The following is a 25,226-nucleotide window of genomic DNA, read 5'->3' on the forward strand; positions in this document are numbered from 1 at the left end:
CCACGTCGACATGCTAAATGGTTGATTCCAGACTGGAACTGTCTATTATTTTTTTAAGGCGATGATTTTATCTACGAGTGCTGTTTCATTTGTTTTTAGCCTAAATGTTTTTTTGTAAACCGTATATAAAGAAGGTATCGCTTTAAAATGGACCATTAGGTTACCTTAATCAGGCGATATTTAATGGACTGCGAGTCTGTTTCTATATAGAACACCCCTGTCGTTGCTGGGAACTACTCCTGGCACTTCCTTGTTCAAAAGTTTTATTTAGGGGAAGGCTTGGGGGGGAAAGTTGGTCACCGGATTGGTTATTACTTCGACGCTGCTGTCAGACATTAAAGGCATGGATCAAAGCTTTTTGGCGTAACTACTGTGGCTGTCCCAGCTTTTCTCATGGCTCCAGTTGTTAGAGGGTGGCTAACGTTGCACTGAAAGAAAGAGGAAGATGTCCATGGCTAACATTAGCGAAGACATCAGGGTGAAGTTTCCCCTACATTCCGCAGTGTGGGAGAATGACTACAGGAAGCTGGAGCAGCTATTAACATCAACGCAGGTTGGTTAAAACCACTGGAGAGGTTGGTAACCTTGGCACCAATACTCAGCTAGCCGGACTAAGCCAGGAGTGAGCTGCCGAATTTCCGCAGGCAGGCAGTTAAAGAAGGCCAGTGGTGTTTACAGATGCTCCGCAGGCAGCCACATACACATGACACTGAGTAGCGTAGCTTTTTACGCATCTATAAGTTTGAAAGCTTTAAAAGACAAAAAAAAAACAAAAGTCTTCCGGTGCAGACTGGTAGCTTGTTTCCAGTTAAAATGTAAGCTTCTGTCCCATTTCACTGGATTCCTCAAATACACTGATTAACAGATAGCAGTACGTGTTTTATCACTCGCATGCATAGATTTGTTGTTTATTTTGCACTATCTACAGTAACTCGGCATTGCTATTTAGCTTCAAAATGGAGAGATCCAGTAGCTCAAACAATAAGCAGTGTTAGGGGTGGGTATTGATAAGAGTTTATTGATACAAATGCCATTATTGATTTTCTTTATAGGTCAGATTGGTTTTCACTGTCAACACACAGTTTCATTTTCACTGCTTGGACAAAGTGTAAGGGGAAAAAAGCTTGCATGTGACTCAGGTGTGTAAAAAGTGCCGCTATCACGAGTCTGGTGTCACTGTTGTGCAATCTGCAACTTTTGGAAAAACATGCCATGTGTCGTGAAAAGATTCGATGTTTTGGGGGGTTTATGATAATCAGATGAATAGTATAAGGTCTAGATTCCCATCCCTACGCCGATAATTACCTCAATACGTGCTTGAGAGTGTATTTTATTTACTTAAAATGGACAATGCAGTTTGACATAGTTCCAGTACAGAGCATGAAACTGATGTGCTGCACAAAGAGTTTATAGCTGTTCCTAATTTTCAGCCCTTGTTGGGCTTATACATCCAAACTATACAATTATTATGATTCCTCTGTACTGACTCCAGCAGTTTTATATCATTATTAGCCATGACCAAATTGCATGTTGTTGACTGCACTGGTTATAGTAATTGCTTGGAGGTTGTTATGTCAGCTCGGTAGTATTTAATCTAAACAGGCACCTTATTATTTTTCAGAATGACATCGAGGCTGTGGATCCCAGAGGCCGAACACCTCTGCACCTGGCTGTATCACTCGGGCACCTGGAGTCAGTGAGAATCCTGCTGAGACATGGTGGTCAAGTGACTAAAGAAAATGCCAATAATTGGACAGGTTTGTTACAAAGCTAGCTACATAACAGACAAGAAGGGCTAGGATTTGGATTGGTTTGTTGGTTCATTTTCGATCCCTGCTGTCTATAACCCTACCCATCATCTGCTGTTGATGAGGTTTCTTGTAAATATGCTTATCCAACAATATCAACTCCTACAACAGCATTAAAATGGTTTCTTTGGTCTTTGATTTAATTGCTGAGGTTTTTAATGGTTAATCGTTTCTCAGAGGAAACGGATGCTGTTGCAATAAAAGGTTTAGTGGTTTGTTTCTGCTTGACTTTCTATGAGCAGTGCTGCAGGAAGCAGTCAGCACAGGAGATCCAGAGATGGTTCAGTTAGTGCTTCAACGCAGAGACTACCTCAAAGCCTCCACTGCCCTGGGAGGAGTGCCTGAGCTGCTGTCAAAGATCCGCGTGGTGTGACTTCATATATTTTTCCCTTTTGCTTGTCATCATTTGTAAGTGTGCCTGGAAACATTTATAACAGTTCTTTTGCCCTTTCTAGTCTCCAGACTTCTATATGGAGATGAAATGGGAATTCACCAGTTGGAGTAAGTTCTGTTTTTTTGTGAGTGGAAATATATTTTTTTAAGTAGATTTTTAAAGTAGAGAAGTGTATAAATAGTATTATGTTCATGCAAAAACAGCTAGTTTATCAGAAATCCAGTATGCAAAAGAGGGATGGTTTTAAAAGTTTTTTTATTTAAGCCAGCAGTCTGTTTTTAAAGATTGACACTTTTCCTGTGCGGCTTCATCAGGTCACACAGGAAAAACTACATACCTGCCTGATGGCAGGTGAAGTATTTGTTTGCTTAAGTGGTGTTTTTCACGTATGGATGCTTTTTGTTTCTGTATCCTGTTGTTTCGCAGTTCCTCTCGTGTCCCGGGTTTGTCCCAGTGATGTTTGCCGCATCTGGAAAAGCGGCGCCTCGCTGCGAGTGGATGTTACTCTTCTAGGCTTTGAGAACATGACCTGGATCAGAGGGCGTAGAAGCTACATCTTCAGAGGAGATGGCATGTGTTTACACTCCCTCACACAGACGAGTTTTCTTTGCTGCTGTTTTGGTTAAAATGGTCTAATCGACTCCCTGTCTGCGTGTCGGCAGATTCATTTGCAGAGCTGATGGAGGTGAACCATGATGATGAAGTCGTGGACGTCGAACGCTTCAACATATCCCAAGAAATGGAGGATGTGACGTTAGAGTCAATGCAGCCAGCTGAGCAGGAAGTTGCCAAAAGGTTGACAACTCCTATTGTCAACACCTACTTGGACACAAAGGATATTGCTTTTGAGAGGTAAGAGGCATTTATTCTTCCTTGTTCCTGTTTTTCCTCATGTCAGGAATGGATCTAAATTTGTTTGATAAGCCGCAACAGAACTCCAAAGTAGAGCAGGGCGATATGACCAAAAATATTTATCGCAAAATACATTTGAAAATTTGCGATAACGATATAACTGACGATATAATTGACACTAGACAAAATACTTTACAACTCCACAACTTTATTAGTGCAAAAAACCCCATCAATGTAATCAAATTCCTTGCTGACAGTTTAACCAAAAGGCATTTCCAGTGGAAATTGGCCAACATGTCCTCAGCATAACCATGTATAATATCCACAAAACTTAAAAAGAGGTTATACACACACAATACGGTAATATTATGTTGAAGCACAGTATGTATCACTCCGCGAGGTGCCTGCCTAATATAGCCCTAATGCTCCGACAATCCATCAAGCGGTGCGGGTTCGTAGCTTAGCAAAGTCGTACTAAAACATTTGACAGATTTTCGAGCGCCATGTACGACATAAAATCGTTTTGAGGTCAGTAAACACAACCAGAATTCATACATAAGGCACACGGGATTATAAGGGGCACTGTCGATTTTCAGAAAAATCAAAGGATTGATTTTAAGTGTGCCGTATTTTCCAAACAACACGGTAATAACGACGGCCCGCTAGCATGCTCTACCAAAAATAGTGCTTTGTTGTGTTTTTGGCGAACGAAAGCTAAACCGGTTCCACACCACTGGTGTTGCAGCATTTTTACAAACCAATTCTGGTTCATCTGTTTCATTTAACGATCCGCTTTCGCTCTTCTCATTCTGCGTCGCCGCAAATGTGCGTATGTAAACATAGGCACGGCGCATGCGCGTTTTACCCATATTCTATCGCGATATTTCATTTTCCTATCGTTGCCCAAAATTACACCGGTATTACCATAAACGGTATGATATAGCCCAGCCCTACTCCAAAGTTATGCTACTTCACGAGAGTTGGCTTCTCATGGCATCTTGTTTCAGTGGAATTACTGCCTGAGCCAGGTTACTGTGTAACCCATTAGAGTTAATGATCACCACCCTTGATCTATGGATGACATTTCCAGTATAAGATAATAAATACTTTATTGAGGCCATACATGGAATATTCTTACATTTTTCAAAATTAACATGTCAAACCAGAATCTAAAATGTTAAAATAGCAGGGTAGATGACTCTCTATTATACAGTATATTGAGTTATTATGGAATTATTACATGAGATATTCAAGATTTTTCATGTCTGTCCTTCTGGAATCTATAGCATCTAAATGCAATATTTATATTTATCTTTAGTACTTTTTTTGTTTATTCAACATCTAGCTAGAGTAAATGTTATCACAATGATGATGACACAGGTGACAGACAGCATCTTATTTCAGCTATCCTTACATTAGTAGTTGCTGTTGTACTGTTGGATTGTGAATGTATTTGAATCTAAAGAACAACGATGAATCTCTTCTATTATGATGTTTTATGTTTTCTGGAAATATACCAGTCTTTTGTTTTGTGTTTTTCCTACAGGACTAAGTCTGGCATTTGGGGCTGGAGAGCTGATAAAACTGAAGTAGTCAATGGATTTGAAGCGAAGGTATAGAGAAGTTATGTATCAAACCAAAATGTGTTTATAAAATGTGCTGGTTTTATTACCTGACATTGTATTTTTGTCATTTTCTCAGGTTTTCAGTGTGAACAATGTAAATGTGGTAATCAGGACCCGGACGGAGCATCTTACAGACGAGGAGAAAGCCAGGATAAAAAGTACAGTTTTTAAGTATTTCAGTATATATATTGTTTTTGTTTGCTTTTGGGGGGGGGTTTCAACATATAGTTTAAATGAACTGATCAGTGACAGCATTAAGTATTAAGTATCCTTTGAAAGAAGCTCAACACAGCCAGGCTTTCTTTGTGTTAGCTGGCTCACAAAACCTAGAACGTAGTTAACGATAACGGACCTGTTAAGCCAGACTTTCTGATTCAGGCTCTGCACAGACAAATAAAGCAGACATGGAAATTTTTTTAATTTGTCAGTGGATCAAAGTTGTATTAATTTTTTTAAATTTAATAAACATTTTTGGTGTTTGTTGTGTGTTCTAGCAGCTGCAATTCCTGCAGTGTAAAGGAGACTTATCAGCAGATTGGAAGCAAGCATAAAAACATTTATACGTTTTCTGCATCGCCAAAACAATATATGCAAATTTTAAGGGACCTGCTGTGATTTTACAGCTTTGCTTCTTTCATTATATCAGTAAGGTAGGGCTTAATAACTTAACTTCCACGTATAAAATTCCCTCATCCTCCCAGCGGAGAAAACAAGCTGTAAACAAGAGCACTCAGGGAGATCTCCTTCTGCAGGGCGAGGGCTACACTAAACTTCAATGTTTTATGATGACTTTATTACAGCACACTGTTTTCAGCCTGTTATGGTGTCATTGTGACATCATAGGATGTCGTATTTGGTTCATAGCTCCCTCCATGCCCTTTCATATGATGTTATTACTCTCATGATATATTCTAAGAGTATATATTTTGACAGGTTCCTTGGAATGCGTTTTTCACAGTGAACTTTAGCCTTTGGTGCTAAGAATGAAGGTGAAGCCAACCTAGGTACTTATGTGAAGTTTGAAGATGATCTATAAAAATTGTGGGTAATATAAAGTTTTTACATTTAATTTTTCACACTTGGTGTGACCTTGACCTGATAGGGTTAGGGGTTAGGTTGTTTTTTTTGTTTTTTTTTACCAAAATGACATCAGCTCAAGAAAAAGATATCTTGATAAGAATGCTAACAAACACACACTAAAAAAGAACCAAATGCATACACCTACCCTTCGGGAGGAGAAAAAAGAATCAATGAAGTCGTGGTATATTTTAAACTGAAACTCTAAACATAACTTTTGCCCCACAAGATTATTCATTCAGCACAAGTTACCATGGTGATTTAGCCACGTAAAACGAGAGCTGCTCTTGTCACACAAAAAACTCCAACTTTAAGCTTGACATAGCTCGCTAACCATTGATCTCGCTTTGTAGCGCTCTAGTATTAATGTGGCTATTATTTTGCCTTGTATCACTCACCTAAACACCAGCACCAACACTGGCAGGGTCGTCCTCTCTGACATGTATCCCTGACTAATTGAGGCAGATCCATGGATGCCCCATCCACTAACCCAAAGGACCCAAAGTGTCAGCGAAATCAAATAATCGTAATAATAAAGTTTAATTGTTGATGCCTTTCAAAACAACATGAAATCTGCTGCCAGTTCAAAATGTCAGGGAAGTGGTTTGAATGTTGTTATAGTCAACTTTTCTTTACACTCATAACAGAACTGAATCTGAGTGCTGATTGGCTGCTTTTCTTTTGCTTTTGTTCTTTCCAAAGGTGAAAGAAACATCCTGGAGTCTCTGCTGGGGACTGTGGAGCAGCACATAAATGCGCAAGGAGTAAGTTGTTCCTTCAGCATTTTTGTAAACGAGATGCATTTTGTTGCCATGCACCTGCTTATTTTTTGCGACTTCATCATTCTGTAGGACCTGACTCTCGAATATGCAACTGCCAACAATCCCACTGCGATCACTCCAGAGGAGTACTTTGATCCCGACTTTGACCTTGTGAAACGAGACATCGGCCGTCCTATTGAACTGAGCATTCGAACACAGAAGTAATTTCAAGTGTTCTAAACTCCAGTCCACTCATTTTCCTAGTTGTATTGTGGAATTTAATGTTTCACTTTATCTGCAATCTCCTCTCACGCAGATTCAAAGGAACATTGTGGATGAGTGAGGACCATCCCCTCTCCCTGGTGGAGCAGGTAACCCCCATTATCGACCTCATGGCTCGCACGAGTTCCCATTTTGCAAGACTACGAGACTTTGTAACCCTGAAATTCCCTCCTGGATTTCCTGTTAAAATAGGTATTTTTCAGTTTTATGATTTTTATTTATTTATTGTTATTTTTTTCAGAAGCACTCTGATACACTTTCTGTTGTCACTTTGGTATCTCATGTGGCCCTCTCTTTCAGAGATTCCCCTGTTTCATGTGCTTAATGCCAAGATTACCTTTGGTAGTGTAAATAAATGCAGCACTGAGGAGGAAGCGAACACATCAGCAGCAGCCACACCAACATCCACAGGAGACGATGAAGCAGCAGGTTGGAAAGCTGATGGTTTATCCAGAATATTTAAACACAAACTGCACGATTGTCATTTTAAACTGCTCAACTGCTGTTTTTTTTTTTTTATCCACCCTACCCAGCACCACCTCCTTTCCAGGTGTGTCCCTCAGTGTTTGAGGTACCTGCGAGTTATCACCGTCGCGGGGGAAGCCGCCACATGCCTGTGTCCAATAACGATGAGGAGCTCTTACAGTACGCCATCCATCAGAGTCTCCTGGAGTCTCGTCAAGGCACAGGCCAGGTCAGAGCAATCGTCACTGACACAAACATCTTTTTCATGCAATTTTTTCCCCCACATGCTGAAGACTGTAACTTCCCCTGGTGTTTGTGTGTTTGTAGGAGGGGCTCTGGGATAATGTTGATGGGGACTTCGCTGATGTAATGCCGATTAACCAGAGTGACAGGTAGGAACAGATTAACAGTGTTACAAGTAACTCTGTTACTGAATGTTTTAATAGAAGGTGCTTGCAGCTTAGGAGGCCTAGGGATTCACATGGTTGGTTTTGCAGTGTTTTTAGTCAAACTTTATCACATATTTATTCTGTGCACCTTAAGTCTGTTCAGTGTCCACTTGTGAGGATGATATTCTGCCTCGCTGCCTGTAAGCATCAGTAAAGGCAACAGGAAAAAAAGGTGAATCTCAGTTTTATCCTGTTGACCTTCCAGGAGTATCCCAGAGGGGGTGCTGGTGGATTATAGAGACACCTCCAGCCCTCCCAGCTCTGCCTCTGCCTCTAGCCCTGAGTCAGACCTGCGTCTAGCAATGGAGCTTTCTGCAAGAGCTCAAGAGGAAGAAGAGAGAATGAGGAAACAAGAGGAAGAGGAGCTGGAGAGGATATTGCAGCTTTCGCTCACAGAGAAATAAAAGGAATAAGAGGGAAATATTAATAATAATGATAATAATACAAATTCTGCTGATCTAGAAAGCAACCACCACACCTCAGTTTTCCTTCCTAACCACTCTCATCAACTATGCAACTGCAAATCTCTTTCTACAACAGATAATTCTTACACAGCCAAAATCAAACTGTCTGTATCCAATATTTTTCAAAAGGTATTTTGGTAAGAGTATACTCTTTTTTTGTATATTTCTATCTCAGTATAGTGTCTCCATCGTCACGCTTCTTTCCTGGACTGTTTGAGATCATTCTGGTTGGGTTCTACTTTTTATTTATTCAGTTCAGACTCACAGCGGCAACTTGCAGGTATTTCTGTCACTGTTGTCTCGGGTGAGGGTTGAGTCAGCGTAACGTGGTTCTGTGAACAAAAAAAGTTTGACTGACTGCTCAAAGGTGACTTCATATAGTGTCGGCACACAAATGTGATATTCGCGGCCCCGGCAAACAAACACAGCAGTGCTGTCATTGTAAAGTCTCCCTACATAGTCACTTGGTTGAGGATATTGGACTCACTGAAAAGCAGAAAACTCAGGGTTTGCAGTTTTTGTTTTGGTTTTTTTTTTCCTTTGCTTTGGAATAACTTTGTTAATCAGCTGTAAAACTGACAGAAGTTAGCCAGGTAAATGATTTTGATATGGTACCACTCTAGCATATCGTTCTATAAGAACACTATGCCAGTGTTAAGTTGGAAAGGTTTGTTGGGTTTGAGTCAGATGTTCATATGTAAATGTGTCTTCTTGTACTTTGTGAATGTACACTCTACAGATGGAGTAGAGCATGTTGCTTTGAGAGAAATTTGAAATTAGCCGCACGGTGTAGTATCTCTTTTGCAAAAAGGATAAAGGGGGGTGGTTGACTTTCCTTTCCTGTCTTGAGCTTCTGGTGAAAATTGACTTCTTTTTTTTTTTTTTTGTAAACTCTCACTGAGCAACTTCACCTCAATTCAGAAATGCAATAGCAAAGACCAGTCTGTCTGTGGATTTATAATAGTCATGCAGCTGGGAAGCAGTAGTTCCAAAGGGCAGTCTACATTTTGTATCCACGAACAACTCAACACCTCTGTGCGGAAGAAGGAAAGCAGCACAGACCCTGAGGTCAAGCATGAGCGCCGTACGTTGGGGTTTGATTTTTTTTTTTTTTCCTTTTCTTTTCTTCAGCATGTGCCAAGGATTGCTTCGCTCTGATAACACGTGGTGGAGCTGAAGCGTGGCAAAATTTATATGCAGTGCAACTCAGACTAAACTGTTTAAATGAGTTTCTTTTAAAATTTTGTAGTTTGAAAAACAAGGTGTCTCAGCTGTGTGATGCCGAGTAACACTCATTAACCACTGTCAATGATTTTTACTGACAACCAACCACTTTATCAGAGGTCTGCACGACTGACTGCATCAGAAGCTTCAGCTCAACAGCTACTAAATGTAAAGATCAAGTTGCCAAACTGCTGAAAAGTCAAATTTGAAAATGGTAGCTTTAGTTAATTTAATGAAAATCTTTGCAGTGCGCCATTTGAGCTGTAAGGTTTTTGATAATGTTTCAGAGAATGTGTCAGTTTTCAAAATGTTGTGAAATAAAAGCACTTTATTTCCATTACTGCATGCTTTTTTTTTTTTTTTAATGTGGTGTTTGTGACCATGAATAGTTGCCTGTCTCTATGTGTGAACCCTGTGATGGACTGATGACCACGCCGATGCATCAGAGTGTGAGTCTTAGATAGAAAGTACTTACATAGAAAAAGCATAAAAGGAAGTGCTTGTATGAATGAGTGAATGAGGCAACCTGTATGAAAGTGCTTTGAGTGCGCAGAGTAACAAAGCACTAAATAAGAACCAGTCCATTTACTGTTTGATTTTATCCTGCACATGAGGTTCAGTCATGACCAGATCAAAACAAAGACAGCAATGACAACTCGCTCTCACTTTTTAATCTCAAAGTTTAATGCTTGCAGAACTTTTGCTTTTCATCAAACAAAAAATACAACCAATCACAAAATTTCCAGCTTTGAAACCCAAATAAATAACACATGGTGCTCTCTTTTTATAGAATACAGGCCCAGATTACTACTTGTGCCATTAGGTGAGCATTTTAAATCAGTTTTGTCTCATTCTATTTACAAAAGCAATTATACATAAATTAATATGCAGTGGAGCCAAAAAGCCTTGAATCTGAATTTCAGAATATCTACCCCCTATTTGAAAATGATAACAGCTAATAACAAATGATTCAAGGAGTTTCTTGTGATGTGTATCCCTGTCTTCAAGTAGTTCCTGCAAGCCTGGTGTGTTGGCTTCTTAGCAGTAATAATATTCTCCAAAACCTGAAGGGTGAAGGATGTCTCTGATGAAACCAGTGGTTCTCCTTGGTCAGGGTGGAGTCAACTCAGTACAAGTATCCATCTCCAGAGCACTTTGGGTTTAATGCACTGTTATCCTTCTCTCTCTCTCTGCATATACCCTTGTGCTACTGACACAAATCTCACATTTACACACCTACCCAACCCAAGAGACCACCACTCCTCCTCTGAGACCAGACTAGACGTGGTTATTTCAACTGCACTTTTTATTCTTCTACTTTTTATTTAGAAATTTCCTTATCTGTGATGGAGTTGCTTTTAAGTGACAGTGAACAGGGAGGTTTAGATGGAGCAATTTCTGGAAAGTTTTAATCTGCGATCTTTGTCTAGTCATAAAATGTGATTCAGTTTCTTTTGCCACTATCACCTGAAGATGACACAGGTGATAGTGGTAAAGCAGTTTTCTGCTGGAAACATGAGGCCCGGTCTCAGATGTTTGATCTCCACTGTACCTGTGTTCACTTTAAATTATATTAAGAACTGACCTGAGATCAAGATAAATTAAAGATACACTGATCAGGCATAGCATTATGGCCACCTGTCTAATACTGCGTTAGTCCTTCTTTTTCTACCAAAACAGCCTTGAACCATGGAAGCATGGACTCCACCAGCCCCCTGAAGGTGCTACAGTAGCTCAAATTGCTGAAAATGTTGCATTGGGCCAAGTTGGCCAGCCGTTACTCTCAACATACATCAGTGAGCCTCCATGCTTGGACCACTTCTGATAGAAACTGACCACCGTACACCGGGAAGAGCCCAAGAGACCCGCAATTCTGGAGATGTTCAGTAGAGTTGGCTATCACAAAGTGGCCCTCAAACTCACTCAAACACCTATGCTTGCACACTTTCCTGCTTCTAACACGGCAAATTTGAGGACATAATGATTACTTGCACCCTAATATAGCCCACACTCACCAACAGGTGCCACGATGAAGACATAATCACTGTTATTCACCATCAGTGCTCATAAAGTTACGCCTGATCTGTGTTTATAAACTAACTGCGCACACTGGGCTTTTTGGCAGCTGCTTTTCCCTCCGTCGGTTCCCATCTGCACATGGTTACGGCAACAGAGCGGGTGTAACTTAGCAGACAGAACAGGATTGTCTCTCGGTTCATATGTCCTCCAGGTTTCAGCGACGAGACAGCGGTTTGTAGACGCAGACAGCCATAATGATCATCAGCACCAGCACCACCGCCAGGACACTCCCCAGTGTGACTGTAAGGACAAAAACACAAGCACAGCCAATAAAAACAGACTAACGGGCAGACAAGCGCGACGGGTTAACTGGTTACACTGGTTTAAAGGTTTCTGTTGCAGTATATAGTTGTGGTCGCTGGAGACTAAAGAGAAATAAACACCTTAAACCTTACACTTGGATGTCGGGATCATTGAACGGCCCCTCCACGGGCCTCACATTTGTTCTCACCTAAATTCTGCTTCTGCAGGACCACATAAGCTCTCTCGGCCACCCTGTAGTCGTCGGGCTGAGCGATAACCAGCGCATTAAAGCACATTACTGCAGCTTGTGTGAGAAGATGCAGCATCTTAGCAGTGGAGGATGGAGGAGGATGATGAGGATGAGGATGACAGCGAGGGGTTTCTTCTTCCGCTATAGGATCTGGGTCCTAACGCCGTCGGATTGTTGTATCGTGAAACTTTCCAGAACAAGGGTGTCAAATAAAAGGCCCGGGGTCCAGAATTGGCCCGGCAGAGAATTCAGCTGGACGTCTTTTGGAGGGCATGCATTTTGGACTTTGAATTGTTTTTTAATACATTTGAGAGCTTTTCATATTGATGAAGATCCTCCCCACAGTCTTTCCTATTCTGTTCCTTCAGTCTTTTCTCAATCTTTTTATCTTTCACACGTAATGTAGGTGTCTACAGCTGTGTCCCCACCAACTCCCTCGCCCTTTGTTGCCTTGTGTGTGAACATATTGTCTGAGTCTCCCCTAGCCCCTATTCCCGAAAGTGGATTAAACTAACAACTCTGAGCTTGTTTTTAAAATTTTGAGTTTGATGAACACGCTCCGTGGAATACCCCTTTGACTGGTTACAGCTCAACTATGAAACTGAGAGATTATTCATCTCAGCCTAGTAAGCTAAGCTAACTGTAGTCAAAGGAGCTTGCAAAGAAAAGCGTCTGGACTTCTTTAAGTTACTTGAAGACGTTTCACCTCTCATCCGAGAAGCTTCTTCAGTTCTAAGGTCAAATGGTGGAGAGTCCCAGATATAAACCTAGTGGGAGTATCCCCCCGCAGAGGGACAAAGAGGACACCCTGATGATCCTCTAATCGCTTGTCCACTGTGAGCGACCATCTTTGAACAGAGGCGGTGGTTTACGACACCAACTCTCTGCCATCTATAATCCAGTTTTGAGATCCCTTCCCAGATGCCTTAACGCCCACTCACATCCTGGGCCATCTGACCTCAGGAATTCGCATGATAAGGTGGGGCCAGGTTTCACAATGAACTCACCCGAAACTCTGGCTGATTGGGACCCACACCCAGTTCCACACCTTGGCTCAAGCGATTAGAAGATCATCAGGGTGTCCTCTTTGTCCCTCTGCGGGGGGATACTCCCACTAGGTTTATATCTGGGACTCTCCACCATTTGACCTTAGAACTGAAGAAGCTTCTCGGATGAGAGGTGAAAAGTCTTCAAGTAACTTAAAGAAGTCCAGACGCTTTTCTTTGCAAGCTCCTTTGACTACGATGACCTGGATGACTGAGAACCTTCACAGACACTAAGCTAACTGTAGACTCTCTCAGCAGCTCTGACACTGAAAGCTTCAGGATGGTGGAAATACAAAGTGTATAAACTCTTTTCTCTTCTCCGCAACATAAAACAGTCGTGTGGTGTCTCTCACACTCTCAGTTTCTGAAATGTCAAAGAGCAAAGAAGGCTCGTTAGAAAGGTTGAGCTCCTTGAAGTTATATTTTAATATAATTACTCTGCGTGACTGGGGTATAATCTCATAGTTTATAGACAAGTGCACACCATTGCAAACTCGTACAGCTGTTGATTACATGCTTTCTATGCTAGAAAGGCATAATGAGTGTTAAGAAATGTCAGTCACGGTGACCTGAATGTAAAATTGAAGGCTTCCTGGACACATTTATCACAACAAGACAGCATTTCATAGTAGCATGAAGCCAGAAATTGTATTGTAATGGAAGGCATTTAAAATCATAAAGTTATGACCTTAAGCTTAACACAAAAATATAAAAGGACTCATCATTATCAAATCATTATTGTGTGTTTTTTAAAGGTTTTTCAGTACGATGCAAAGTGTCTTCAGATAACGGCTGACATGACTTAGCAATATAGAAACCGAATTAAATTAAATTTTAGTTTAATCAGTGGAAAGTATTTTTTAATTCAGCAGTAAATTAGATGATCAGTCAGTTGAGTTGCTTAACAGTTAGACCTCCAAGTGTCATCAGACCATCTGCTGCAGTTAGGATCACCTCAGCCATCTGTGAATATCAGGGCTAGGCAAGTGAAAGGACCCTCTGGAAGGGGATGGAATCAGAAGTAAATGAGCTGGGGAGGTCGCTGCCTGAGGATTTTGGTTATTTTGGGAGTTTTAATTCCTTTTATTGTTGATACAAGTGTTTGAAGTTTTGCATTCCTTATTCTAGTAGATTACAAGCTTTATTTCTTGTGGCATCTTTGAGTATTTGAGTCCATTTTTTTCTTATAACTCCCCAGTGATAACTTTCAGTTTTTCATCCTGTGTTTTCTTTCATGTATTTGTTTCATGTATAATAGTAGTTTTGATCATCGTGGTTTCTCTATCTGTTTCTCTGTGTTTATGTCTTTGTCCTGCAGTGTTCCCTCGTCTCTGACTTTATGTTCAGTCCTCGTGTGTCCATCTTAACTATGTTTCCTTCTGTCGTATTTGTGAATAATCATGTATTTTTCACCCTCCTTTATTTACTTCCTGTTTAGTTTTAAGGTTTGTTATCTTTTGTCTCCTGTGTTGATTTTGCTTCTTGTCTTTAAACAAAAACCCAACAAATAGATGGCTCAGGAGATAACACGTGTTGCCTATAGTCACAAGGTTGGTGGTTTAGTCCTCAGCTTCTTTAGCCTACCTGTAGTCTTAGCTTAAAATGCTTAGGCTAATCGAAGGTAGAAAAGCATAATACCCGGTATCAGTCCCTTTGTTGTTGAATCTCTTACAACTGTCAGATGTATTTTGTGTCACCACTGGTTAAATCAGCAACTAGAAAGCCATGTACAATGGACACCTACAAGTCAGAGAAGAGTACAGTCAAGTCTAACTGCCTGCACATGTGATGAATGAATGTTATTCCTTTATTTCCCCTTGTTAGAATTATTAGCATTAACTGGAGGGTTTAACAGTGTGTTCATGCAGTAATTCTTTCCATGTATACTGTTTCTAAAGCTGTCCATATCAAGCAGGGGAGAACCACCTATTTAGCGTTGCCTCTTTTATGTGTCTCCTGTGCTTGCCTGTTCTCTACTTCAATAGCAGTCACTGACACAAAAGGGCTTTGATCTGCACGTCCATCACCCGGCAGCTCATTGGGGAATCAAATGTTTCAAAACCACTTCCCACTCTCGTATATTTTCATACCTGTCAGCCTTGACGTGATGGAGCCGTGCTCAGATAAAACTCTGAAGGGTAGCGTTAGCATAAATTGTACATGTGTGTGTGTCTGTGTCAGTGTGAGGGCCTGAGGAGATCAGAAGGTTTAAGCTGCTCTATTCGCCCGTATGTGGATGGATTGTGGATGTTGCAAATTAGCTTGTTAATTAGAATATCTAATAGAGGTGAACAATGACAGCCAACAGCCATTACAAAGACACGAAGATCATCATGTGGAAAGTACAGTTCAGGAAAAGCACAGGGTGTTCGATATAAATAGTGGAATTTAACCGCCATAAATCTTATGCAGTGTTTTTCTTCTTTTTTTCACATTTAATTTGTTCAATTGAAAAGGAGTACAAACGATAATATACGCCATTTATGCTATAATTCATTTACACACACATGTCTACAGAAACCACACCGAAGAGAACAGAAAGCACAGAACAATCATCAACCTCGGGCATCACATCGTTCCCTAATTGTAAATAAAGGTTAAAGCATTTCAGATAAGGTAACACTAAAACAGAGCTACTATTTACATGCAAAACACAAACAAACAAGCAAACAAACATTTGAACAGTCTCAAATTAGAACGTGGAAACATTGTGTGGAGAGGCACAGAATCCATAGATATCAATACAACCTTTCCAATTTTTGCAAATACAGTATAGCATGTATTCAAATTAAGGCAAGACAGGCTATCTGGAGTTAAATGAAGCTATCAGATGAAGACCAGAAAATATTCAACAGTCTCATTTAAATTAATCATGAGATTCTTTTACATATTGTATTAGTGTCTACTTTAACTGTGAAACATACACTCACAGTTATGATAAGAAGATTACACTTTTAACACAGTCTTTGTCTGAGAGTCTCACTTACCTCCACTGCAAACACTAGTAGGGAAAAAACACCTTTTTCAACTTTTACTTCTTCAAGCTGCTGCCTTTAAAATCCTATGCAAGCACTGAATTACAGACCTACTGTCTAAATACAAAATACATCAAATACACTGTAATACACTCTTTTGTTATTTACCTCAGGTTTTGGTTCAGCCGAGATTAACTATGATAGCCTCACTGCTGCTACAACTGCAACACTGATGATCCCACTGTTAGTAAAGCTGAGCATGCAAAGCAACAATGTACATAAAATATAGAAATGTTCCCATGCAAATATTCCCATGTTCCTTGGAATCATCTATCTTTATAAGATGAAAAGAGACCACAGATTTTACCACTTAACTTGTACAACCACATGAAAGCAAAACGAGAAAACTCTAAACTATCCTGGTGGCACAGGTCTGAATCGCTCTCTCTCTATTGTTTCTGTTTCTCTCTCTCTCTCTCTCTCTCTCACACACACACATACATAGGGCAGAGATATGAGTATTGCTATCTCAAATCCTCTCAAAATTAAAAATTTAGCAGCATTTACCTTTATACAGAGTGTACATACGCAGTGAGAGTTCAACACCATTAACTGGTAATCAGTCATAATGTTAGATCATGTTTAGGTTCAGCCATAAACAAACCTACAACTGTGGTTTTAATGGCAATCTAAAAGCACACAGAGATGTTTATCTCTCTATGGTACAGTGGCCATGTTGAGGTTCTCAGCGTGGATGTCTGGTATTGTCCTCTCGGGCCTCAGACACACGGCCAATCTCTGTGGAAAACAAGGGACCCGTGCAAACGAAGCAGAGGTTAGATTAGAAGAAAATGCATCAGAAACAGTTTCAGGACTTTGCACGCATCCACCGACCTGTTTGAGGGAACCAGGGGTCCACACCAGCTTGTAGACCATGTAGATCGGGACCCAAATGAAGGATGATAAGCCAACAATGTACCCGACTATGATGCTCCAGTCCGGGTACTTGTAATCAAACAGTGCGAGGGGTGGTGCTTTCAGCAGGGAGCTCACAATGATATACTGAGAAGATATGGGATACGCAGCATTTCCATATATGTTAATATATGACCTGTGCTGAGTCCATTATTTAAAAATATGTAAAAGAAGTCTTATTGGTGTAGATTTCTAATTCTAAAATGTCATCAGGACAACAACCTTATAGGTGGATGCGAATAAGAGATTAGGGTATCAAACAGCATATGTCTGTGTGCATGTTAGAAAATATTTAAGGAAGCTACTTCACAGAGAGAAGATTTTAATCTACAGAGGGGGCACTGAACTGTCTGCTCTCTTCAACTTTAAAGGCCACTGCTGAAGCTGTCTTTTGATCCTGCAATGAGCTTTCTCTCATATCCTTGTCTGCTACAGCTCACTGATCTCTGAGTGGCTTAACTGGATGATGCTCATTTGACCCAAAGAACTATGTGTTAAAGTATTTACAATGAGTGAAGATAACTAAAAGATCTTGTGGTTTTCATACAGCATAACTGCTGATGTTAAGACTGAACCTTTGGGTGTTCAGAGTATCTCTCACCGCCAGAAACGCAGGACTGATAGCAACCCAGCACACTTTCCAGAACAGTCCCGGGGCTTTCCCAAGCATAGCCTGAACGTCATTGCTAAATCGATGGATTCCTGAAATCAGCAAAAATAATACAATCCACTATAGGTCACCAACTTATACTGGTGATAAAAGAAACAGAAAACTAGTCAATAGACTTATTTTTTCTTTTTTTTTCTTTTTTTTTTCTTTTTTTTTTTTTTTTACCATAGAACCAGGAAACTGCAATAGCCTCAAGGAAACCCACTGCAATAATTGAGCTTCCAACTCCAAACTCCTCCAGCAGCTTCACCACGTAGGCACCACCCTGCCAGTAAGATTTTACAATCATTGATCATCAGTCAGCACTCATTTCCCCTTATCTGAGCAGCAGACAGTAGATAGCACTACTCCAATTTGCTACAATGTATCCAGAGCATTAATTATAATTGAAGGTAATTGTTTTAAAATATTGAGGCGATGCTTTTTGCTCTCTCAGGTTTGATGAGGATATAAAACACGAGTAACTTACATTGGTAAGGGTGCTCAGAGAGCCTAAAAAACAGACAACCACCAAGCACAGAACAAAAAGTTCCCGTCTGTGATAGAACTGATCTGGATATTCATCCAGCACAGCAGTGATGATCGCCTCCAGCCCTCCAAACTGAAGCACACAGAGAGAGCTGTTATCATTAGAAACATGTAGAGAAGTGTAAGGATGTTTGAAGTTCATGAAATAAGAAATATTTGACTGAATTTATGAATTTGAATCTGTGGTAGTAATCATCATGCACTGAATACTTCTAGGTTTCTCATCTCGTACCGTGCTGTCCAGTCCCAGTGTGATCATCATCACAAAAAAGATGATCGCGAAAAAGGTCGAGCCCATCATGTTTGCAATGGCCTCTGGGTAGGTGATGAAGAGTAGGCTCGGTCCTTAAAAGCACAGAAATGAACATGAACAGATGGGAGTGAGTATCTGTAATTATAATAGTTCTAATACATTTTATTTAAAACAATGTTTTACTGTTTCGCCTGCTGACCTTTGTCTCTGGCTACATCCTCAACCTCCACTTGCCTCATCTCTGCCATGTAGCCCAGCACCGTAAAGATGACGAAGCCCGACACAAAGCTGGTCAGACAGTTTACCAAGCTGGTCACGATGGCGTCGCTGCCAAGGAGGAAGCAGCGCAGTCATTTAACTTACATATAGAAAAACACTTTCTTAGACAACAGGTCTGTTTGCAGACGGAGGCAGAAATGACATTTTCAGCATTTCACCTGGTTTTCTTTACAAATTTCTTAAAACTTTGTCACATTTCTGAGACACTTCAATGCTTTTAGCTCACACACACCCAACAAGCCGACAAGATACTGTTTGCTTATAAAGTATAGAATAAATAACTTACAATTAACAGATAATAAAGAATACATTAATTACCCATGGAGAAATTAAAACTAGAATTTGCATATTTGAGTTTTAATTTGTATCACACTATGTTCAGCTTTTTAAAAAAAAAATTTTTTTTTTTTATTTTGGAAATTTATTACTTAAAATTGCATCGTGCAATTTATCACATTTTTTTCTGAGGTAAAAGAAAATCACACCGTCGACGCAGAAGTCTCAAAAACTCAAATAGTATCAAATAGTGTATCAAATGTGACACGCTAGGCGTTATGGGGATAATGTTTCCAAAGCTTGTCGTTAAAATCAAACATAACGATCAAAAGGAGATGTGTTTTCACTCGTGCAATGGTTTCAGCATTTCACCCAGAGCATCAGTCTTTACTTGCCAAAATGCTATTTAAGCCACAACGACAGTTTCAGACAATGACTCAGTGTCTCATACGTCAGCAGGCACTGAGGGATCTTACCGATAGCAGTTGTTTGTGAAAGAGTTGTAGCTTGAAAGAGCCAAGAGGACCCCGAACCCTGGGCCCAGAGAAAAGAATATCTGAGCAGCAGCGTCCACCCACACCTACAAAACACAGAGGCAAAAATGCTCTGGGATGCTGTAGATTATTATGGTATTTAAGAGTATTAAAATAAATTATCACTGATTTAACACCATCTAATTTTTCTTGGCTTTTTTTATTTTATTTTGCCAAGCAGAGATTGGTTGTGTGTCAGTGGTACAGTGGGTGCACAGCTGTACGCAGGGAGATCTGAAGAGCAGCTTGCATTCGGCATTAAAAAGAAGAGGACAGCGTTGGATATCGGGGAGGGAGACAGAAAGGGAGGCTTTTGTTAATGGCAGAAAATCTAAACCAATTATGCATCTTATTATCCTGCTCTGTGGCTTATTTATGCATCTCATTTCATCTCATCCATATTCTCTTCTAACCAAAGCACTCACACATGTTTTGCAAACAACAGCAGCGAGCTAAGAAGGAAGATGAGAAGGCGCGATAGACAGAAAAGAAATACAGGCTGATTCTCAGGGGACTAGTGGGTAGAATTAAATGAATATTTGGAAGATCCAGCTGTGCTGCATGTCTGAGTGTCATCATTTTAACAAGTTAAATATGCATCAGGATTTCTCCTCAGTGTTGGTTAAAATTATCAAGAATATCAACTTATTTGAGTCATTTCACCAGGACCTGCTAAGTGTGAAAGTTCTAAGAGGATATAAGCACTTTTTCCATATTAGCAAAAACTGTACACTAAAAAAAATGACCCTGCTATAGATAAAATGCTGCTCTAAAAAGTGGCTGCATTGATTCTTCTCACATCGGTGAAAATAAATTATTCTTTTATTTACTTAATTTTTACACATGTCAAATGAGACTACAGGTAACTGAAAAGGTATTCTCATAGAACAAGGGTTTTATGGATCGTTTAAATTAACAGCATTTGTTTGTTTTTAACTTTAAATAATAATATAATTTATAACAAACCAGCTGGTTCCCCAGCTTCAACTCACACTGGTCTCCAGCAGCTTTCCCCACTGTGGTTTGAGATAAAACACCACACCTCTCCAGGCTCCTGGCAGAGTGGCGCCTCGAATGAGCAGGATAAAAAGCACAATATAGGGCAATGTGGCGGTCACCCACACTACCTGGTGCAGAGGAAGGTGATATATCAGAGTCGGAAACAAAGGTGTAAGAGAACCAGAAATCTAAGACAAAATCTGTGATTCAAGCAAAGAACATCCATTGTTGTGGCAGTAAAGCGACAGCAAAAAGCTACCTTCCCTGAAGTCTTCACGCCCTTCCACAGGCTGAAGTACACTATGGTGAAAATGAGAAAAAGGCAAAGCATAAGCTGCCAGCGAACCCCACCAACATCTCTCAGCCCAGATGACTTGTGGATCTCAAGAACATTCCTCCTGTTGAAACAAAACATGGAACATCACGTTTTCAGCAACAAGATCATATTTCCCAAACAAAACCACCAGCTTGACTGTGTCAAGGATTCCCGCACAGCCGTGTACCTATGTGGTTTTTGCTACTCGCACTTACATGCACTTACGTGTAAAATTCCTCTGCCGGAGACCTGGAGGCATTTGTCCAGGTGATGTTGTCCATGCCAAAATAGTTGGTGCAGTCAGGGGTGTTCCACACATTGTCACAGTTGGTCCAAGGCAAGATGCTGGAGAACGAGGAATAGAAGTAGAAGAGGGCCCAGGCGATGATGGTGTTGTAGTAGAAGGACACATACAGAGCGATAATGCAGATGGCGTATCCTATACCTGAAACACACCAGAAGATGAAAAGAGCTTTGTAGCTGCAAATAACAAATATGTTTTGTCCGCACATGATCTGTCGAGCAGCTCAGGCATCACCTTTGAAAATGGGACAGATGTGTTTCCATATTGATATGGCTCCGGTTCTGTGAAACTGTCCCAGTGCCAGCTCCATGTAGAAGAGCGGAACACCACCAAAGATGGCCATCAAAATGTAGGGAATAAGGAAAGCACCTGCACAGAGAGATGACATCTGAGGACATTTGTAAATGCCAAAAAACACAAAATTAAACCTGATTTTGGTTCCCATCCCAGCTTAAAGAGTCAATCTGCATGATTTAAGTGAAACTGACCCACTTGTTAGAGCAGGCAAAGAAAGAATTGTCCACATAGTCCTGTGATTCTTTTCCTAGTTTTTGTCCCCTGACCTAAAAATCTTATCTTAATACGAACTTGTTAAGCTCTTTTATTTTTTGAAATTATAAACAAAGACCAAATGCATTTCAAAGACTTTTTAATTGAGTTTCTAACGGATGGATGCTCTCTTCAGCACCATGGACAGTTTCTGCTGTCATCTTTTTCGAGCAGAAGCTGTGAGATCAAAATCATTTGAAGACAGAACAAGTTTTACAAACAAAGTCCGCACATCCTAACTTATGGCTCGACTTGCTTTTAAACCTTTAGCCTACTTACCGCCACCGTTTTGATAACATATGTAGGGAAACCTCCAAACATTCCCAAGGTCCACAGCAAAGCCAATCACAGACAGGAGAAAATCCATCTTTTTGCTCCATTTGTCTCGGGACTCCGTCTGCGTGATGACCGGCACCGGGACCGCGTTGTTGGTGCTATAGCCGGGGTTCGGGGAGCTGTGGTGGGTCAGACTGCCGGCCATGACCGCTGAGTCCTGTCGGGGCACCGGACTGTGAAAAGTCAGGCAGAGGAACAGCTCCTCAGAGAGGAGGATGCTTCTCCTGTGATGATGACAGGGCCGAGTGGGAGGAGTTGTTGGTGCTACACTTGGGGGTACCTGTTAGTAGAAATCATACCCTCACTTTTTAACCGTCTTTCAACTAAAACGTCCAGGATGATTTACAGACTCTAAAGCGACGATGCTAGAGTTGATCAATGCGATAACTCACTTTAAAGGCGAGAGGCCTGTCTTTGAACACGGTTGAATTTCACCAGCAGCAAAGACTGATGGGATTGCAGCTTTACTCACATTTTTTTTTAAAACTCCTTTCCCCTGAACGCATCATGATGTGCAGTAAAGTGAATGTTGAAGTTTTGCTGTGTAAGTCATCACTTGCACATCACACCATCTAAATTCAAAACTCTGCAACCTCAGAATTTGTTGTCGCCTGAAACTCAATCTTTAGAATATAAAGACTGAATTTGGATGAATTGGTACATTATGATCCTCATTTTCTGGGGATATCAGTGTCTTTATTTTTGCAAAAAGGCCAAGGAAAATTGATTTCAACATCTTATAGCTGAAACATGAGTGAAAGATTAAATCAAACAACAAGCTTCTGACACAGTGTAACAGTAATTTTAACTAGTGTGCAGTCGGTCAGTTTGAACTACCACACATTTAATACAGAAAGCCATAAACAGCACCTTGGACCATCTTGGTTTGCTGGTCCTGTGGCATCATATAGTTTGGTGAAGACAGCAAAATAGAATCACAGTAGCTTAACTGCACTGATTAGGGAAACCTAATAAAATGAATTTGTAATCAAATCTACCGCTTTTAGCACTGAGTAGTTTGAAAAGGCTACTAACTGTATAGTCAGAGAGCCGTGGTCATGTAGGTCTGTGAGCGGAGAGAGTGCATCAAATGAAGTTACTTTGGGAAATGGATATGACACAGGATAGGACAGGAGACATCCAGTAATATCATAAAATTGTCACTTAAGAACCAAGTGGCAGCCGCACTGTCTGGCCTGGTGTCACATGGTTTACTGCCCAGCTTCCCCACCTGAAGCTGGGGCAACGTGCTGTGCAGAAGGATTGTTTAATAACTGTTGTTTTGGCCCTTTCCTGCTAAATGGACATCAAAAGAGAAGCAAAGAAGAATATAGATTATTTCCCCTTCAAGTTAGCGCCTCTCCGGGTAATAGACAAGGAGAGGCAGAGAAAGTTATAATACAAGTGATAATATTATTGTCAGAGCTAGGATGGGGGGAAAGCTGGGAGGGAAAGGCTGTGGTTATCCAGCTGAGGTGTAGGGGCCCCTGGGGGCCAATAACATAGCAACAAACCATACATTACTGGCCTTCTCAGACATACAAACCTGTCAATCTGCATTGGCATACATGTGCAGAAGAGCATCAAACTGACAGGAGCCTCCCTCACATGCCCTGGTGTCTGTTAGAGTACGTCGACTCTAATCACGTATCGACATGTGCATGTTGGCTTCTGCCAGAGGCTCTGCTGACAGGCAAAGAGGCCTGTATGACACAGCATTGTTATTTCTAAAGCTGGTATTGGTGTGGTTTAAAATTCCTTTGAGTTGTTGTCATTTAGAAAATAATGAAGTCCCTAAATTTAACCTTTTTCATCTGTTTTGTATATTTATATTGAAATGTATTTAAATCAAGTTTTATTGCAACCCCTGTTATTTGTTATTTGACCTGTCCACTTGCACCTTGTTGAGATTCATAGGAACCTGTCCATTTTTTAAATATATTTTTCTTCCTATACAGAACAGCATTACGCTAAAAGGCTGCAAATAAATGTGGAGTGTTGATGTTTGTGTGTGTTGAGCTGTGGTCTAAAGACAAACATTGCTAATTAGGCAGAGGATAGCTAGTGAGGAGTTTGGTGTGCTGTGCCGTTTACTCAGGCAGAAGTCCTGTTATGACACTTAACACGACATCCTATTACCTCACATTAACTAAAGGTGTGAGTCACCCCAGCCAGGGAATCCTGGGTTAAAGAGGATGCTTGTGAGAAAAAACAGCGTGGGGGGGGAGAAAGGGGCCCAACCCTGCACCCCTCAGTCCCCTCAGTCTGTCATCTTGTGTTATCACTCCATCCTTTCACCACCTGATTCACCTGACAGCTCAGTCCTCCAGGCGTGGCTGGACTCATGGCCTTAAGATCTCCCACTCTATAGTTCACTCAAGTCTATTGTGGTTCTCCGACTCACATTGCAGGTTTCTCTAATGTGTTCTGAGTTGGATGCTATGAGAAAAAAATAAAGTAAGTGCAAAATTTAAATAAAAGGTGAAAAATGGTGATCCACGTGGACCTGCTGGTTCTTTTTCTTCTAATCACTGGGTATAAATATATATTACACAGTCGCCATCTTCTGGACAGCGTGAGTTATAACTCTGTATGGATTTTCTGTTGCAGAATGACGCGGTTTTTCAAGCTTTTTTATTTTAATTTTACAAAAAAATATATATACATATCTGGTTTGACATGCAGTAGAGTGTTACAGTAGAACAGATGAGGGGAAGAATGGATCTTCATATATATTTTATTTTATTTCTTTTTATTCTCTTTTGCCCCTTTTGTTTTTATTTCTTTATTCATTAATTTAGTTAGTTATTTACTTATTATTTTAGTAGTTACGGTTAATCAACAGATTTTATTTTATTTTATTTGTTTATCATGTTTAATAACTGATTTTTATATAATAATTTTTACCCAGAATTTAATTTAATTTTAGTTTTGTTTTGTTTGGTATCTTAATGTAACCGTTCTTTTACATTTTGACCACAAGATGGCGTAAGGACAAAAGATTTCCCCATCTGATAAATTTACGCAAACACGAAGCTCTGATATGTTTTAGTCATGTCTTAATTTCAGTAAAAGATTTCATCTAAAATCTCGGTTAAACCAAATTATTTTTACTATCCTTGAGTCAGATTGTTACAAGATTTCTTGTAACAAAAGAGCGTTTGTAATACGTTGTATCCATACGGGTTGTATCCGTAAATAATATAGTCCACTG

The 25,226-nt window shown here is 40.4% G+C and overlaps 2 protein-coding genes and 1 long non-coding RNA gene across 3 annotated transcripts; 1 reads left to right on the forward strand and 2 right to left on the reverse strand.

The window, feature by feature from the left end:
• Positions 1-30: 30 nt before the first annotated feature.
• On the forward strand, positions 31-9,722 carry ankrd13a (ankyrin repeat domain 13A). Its single transcript, XM_035905166.2, has 15 exons — positions 31-553; positions 1,622-1,757; positions 2,051-2,175; positions 2,264-2,309; positions 2,629-2,772; positions 2,865-3,054; positions 4,601-4,667; positions 4,756-4,837; positions 6,459-6,520; positions 6,608-6,738; positions 6,834-6,991; positions 7,100-7,228; positions 7,333-7,493; positions 7,592-7,656; positions 7,919-9,722. The coding sequence occupies exons 1-15, from the start codon at positions 446-448 to the stop codon at positions 8,115-8,117; spliced, it is 1,803 nt and encodes a 600-aa protein (XP_035761059.1). The 5' UTR covers positions 31-445; the 3' UTR covers positions 8,118-9,722.
• A 343-nt stretch (positions 9,723-10,065) lies between these two features.
• LOC118453754 (uncharacterized) lies at positions 10,066-12,101 on the reverse strand. Its single transcript, XR_004843439.2, has 2 exons — positions 11,932-12,101; positions 10,066-11,720 (listed from the first exon to the last, which is right to left on the reverse strand). It is a non-coding gene; the product is annotated as an uncharacterized LOC118453754 (long non-coding RNA).
• A 4,374-nt stretch (positions 12,102-16,475) lies between these two features.
• On the reverse strand, positions 16,476-22,175 carry slc6a4b (solute carrier family 6 member 4b). The gene is made up of 13 exons (XM_006784244.3): positions 21,956-22,175; positions 21,362-21,496; positions 21,049-21,268; positions 20,767-20,905; positions 20,501-20,635; positions 19,452-19,555; positions 18,620-18,747; positions 18,400-18,512; positions 18,109-18,240; positions 17,805-17,904; positions 17,571-17,671; positions 16,889-17,056; positions 16,476-16,792 (listed from the first exon to the last, which is right to left on the reverse strand). Exons 1-13 carry the CDS (start codon positions 22,155-22,157, stop codon positions 16,712-16,714), a joined length of 1,758 nt encoding a protein of 585 aa, XP_006784307.1. The 5' UTR covers positions 22,158-22,175; the 3' UTR covers positions 16,476-16,711.
• Positions 22,176-25,226: the final 3,051 nt, after the last annotated feature.

Source organism: Neolamprologus brichardi, chromosome 12 (assembly GCF_056152115.1).
Source record: "Neolamprologus brichardi isolate AB-2024 chromosome 12, ASM5615211v1, whole genome shotgun sequence".
NCBI lineage: Eukaryota > Metazoa > Chordata > Actinopteri > Cichliformes > Cichlidae > Neolamprologus > Neolamprologus brichardi.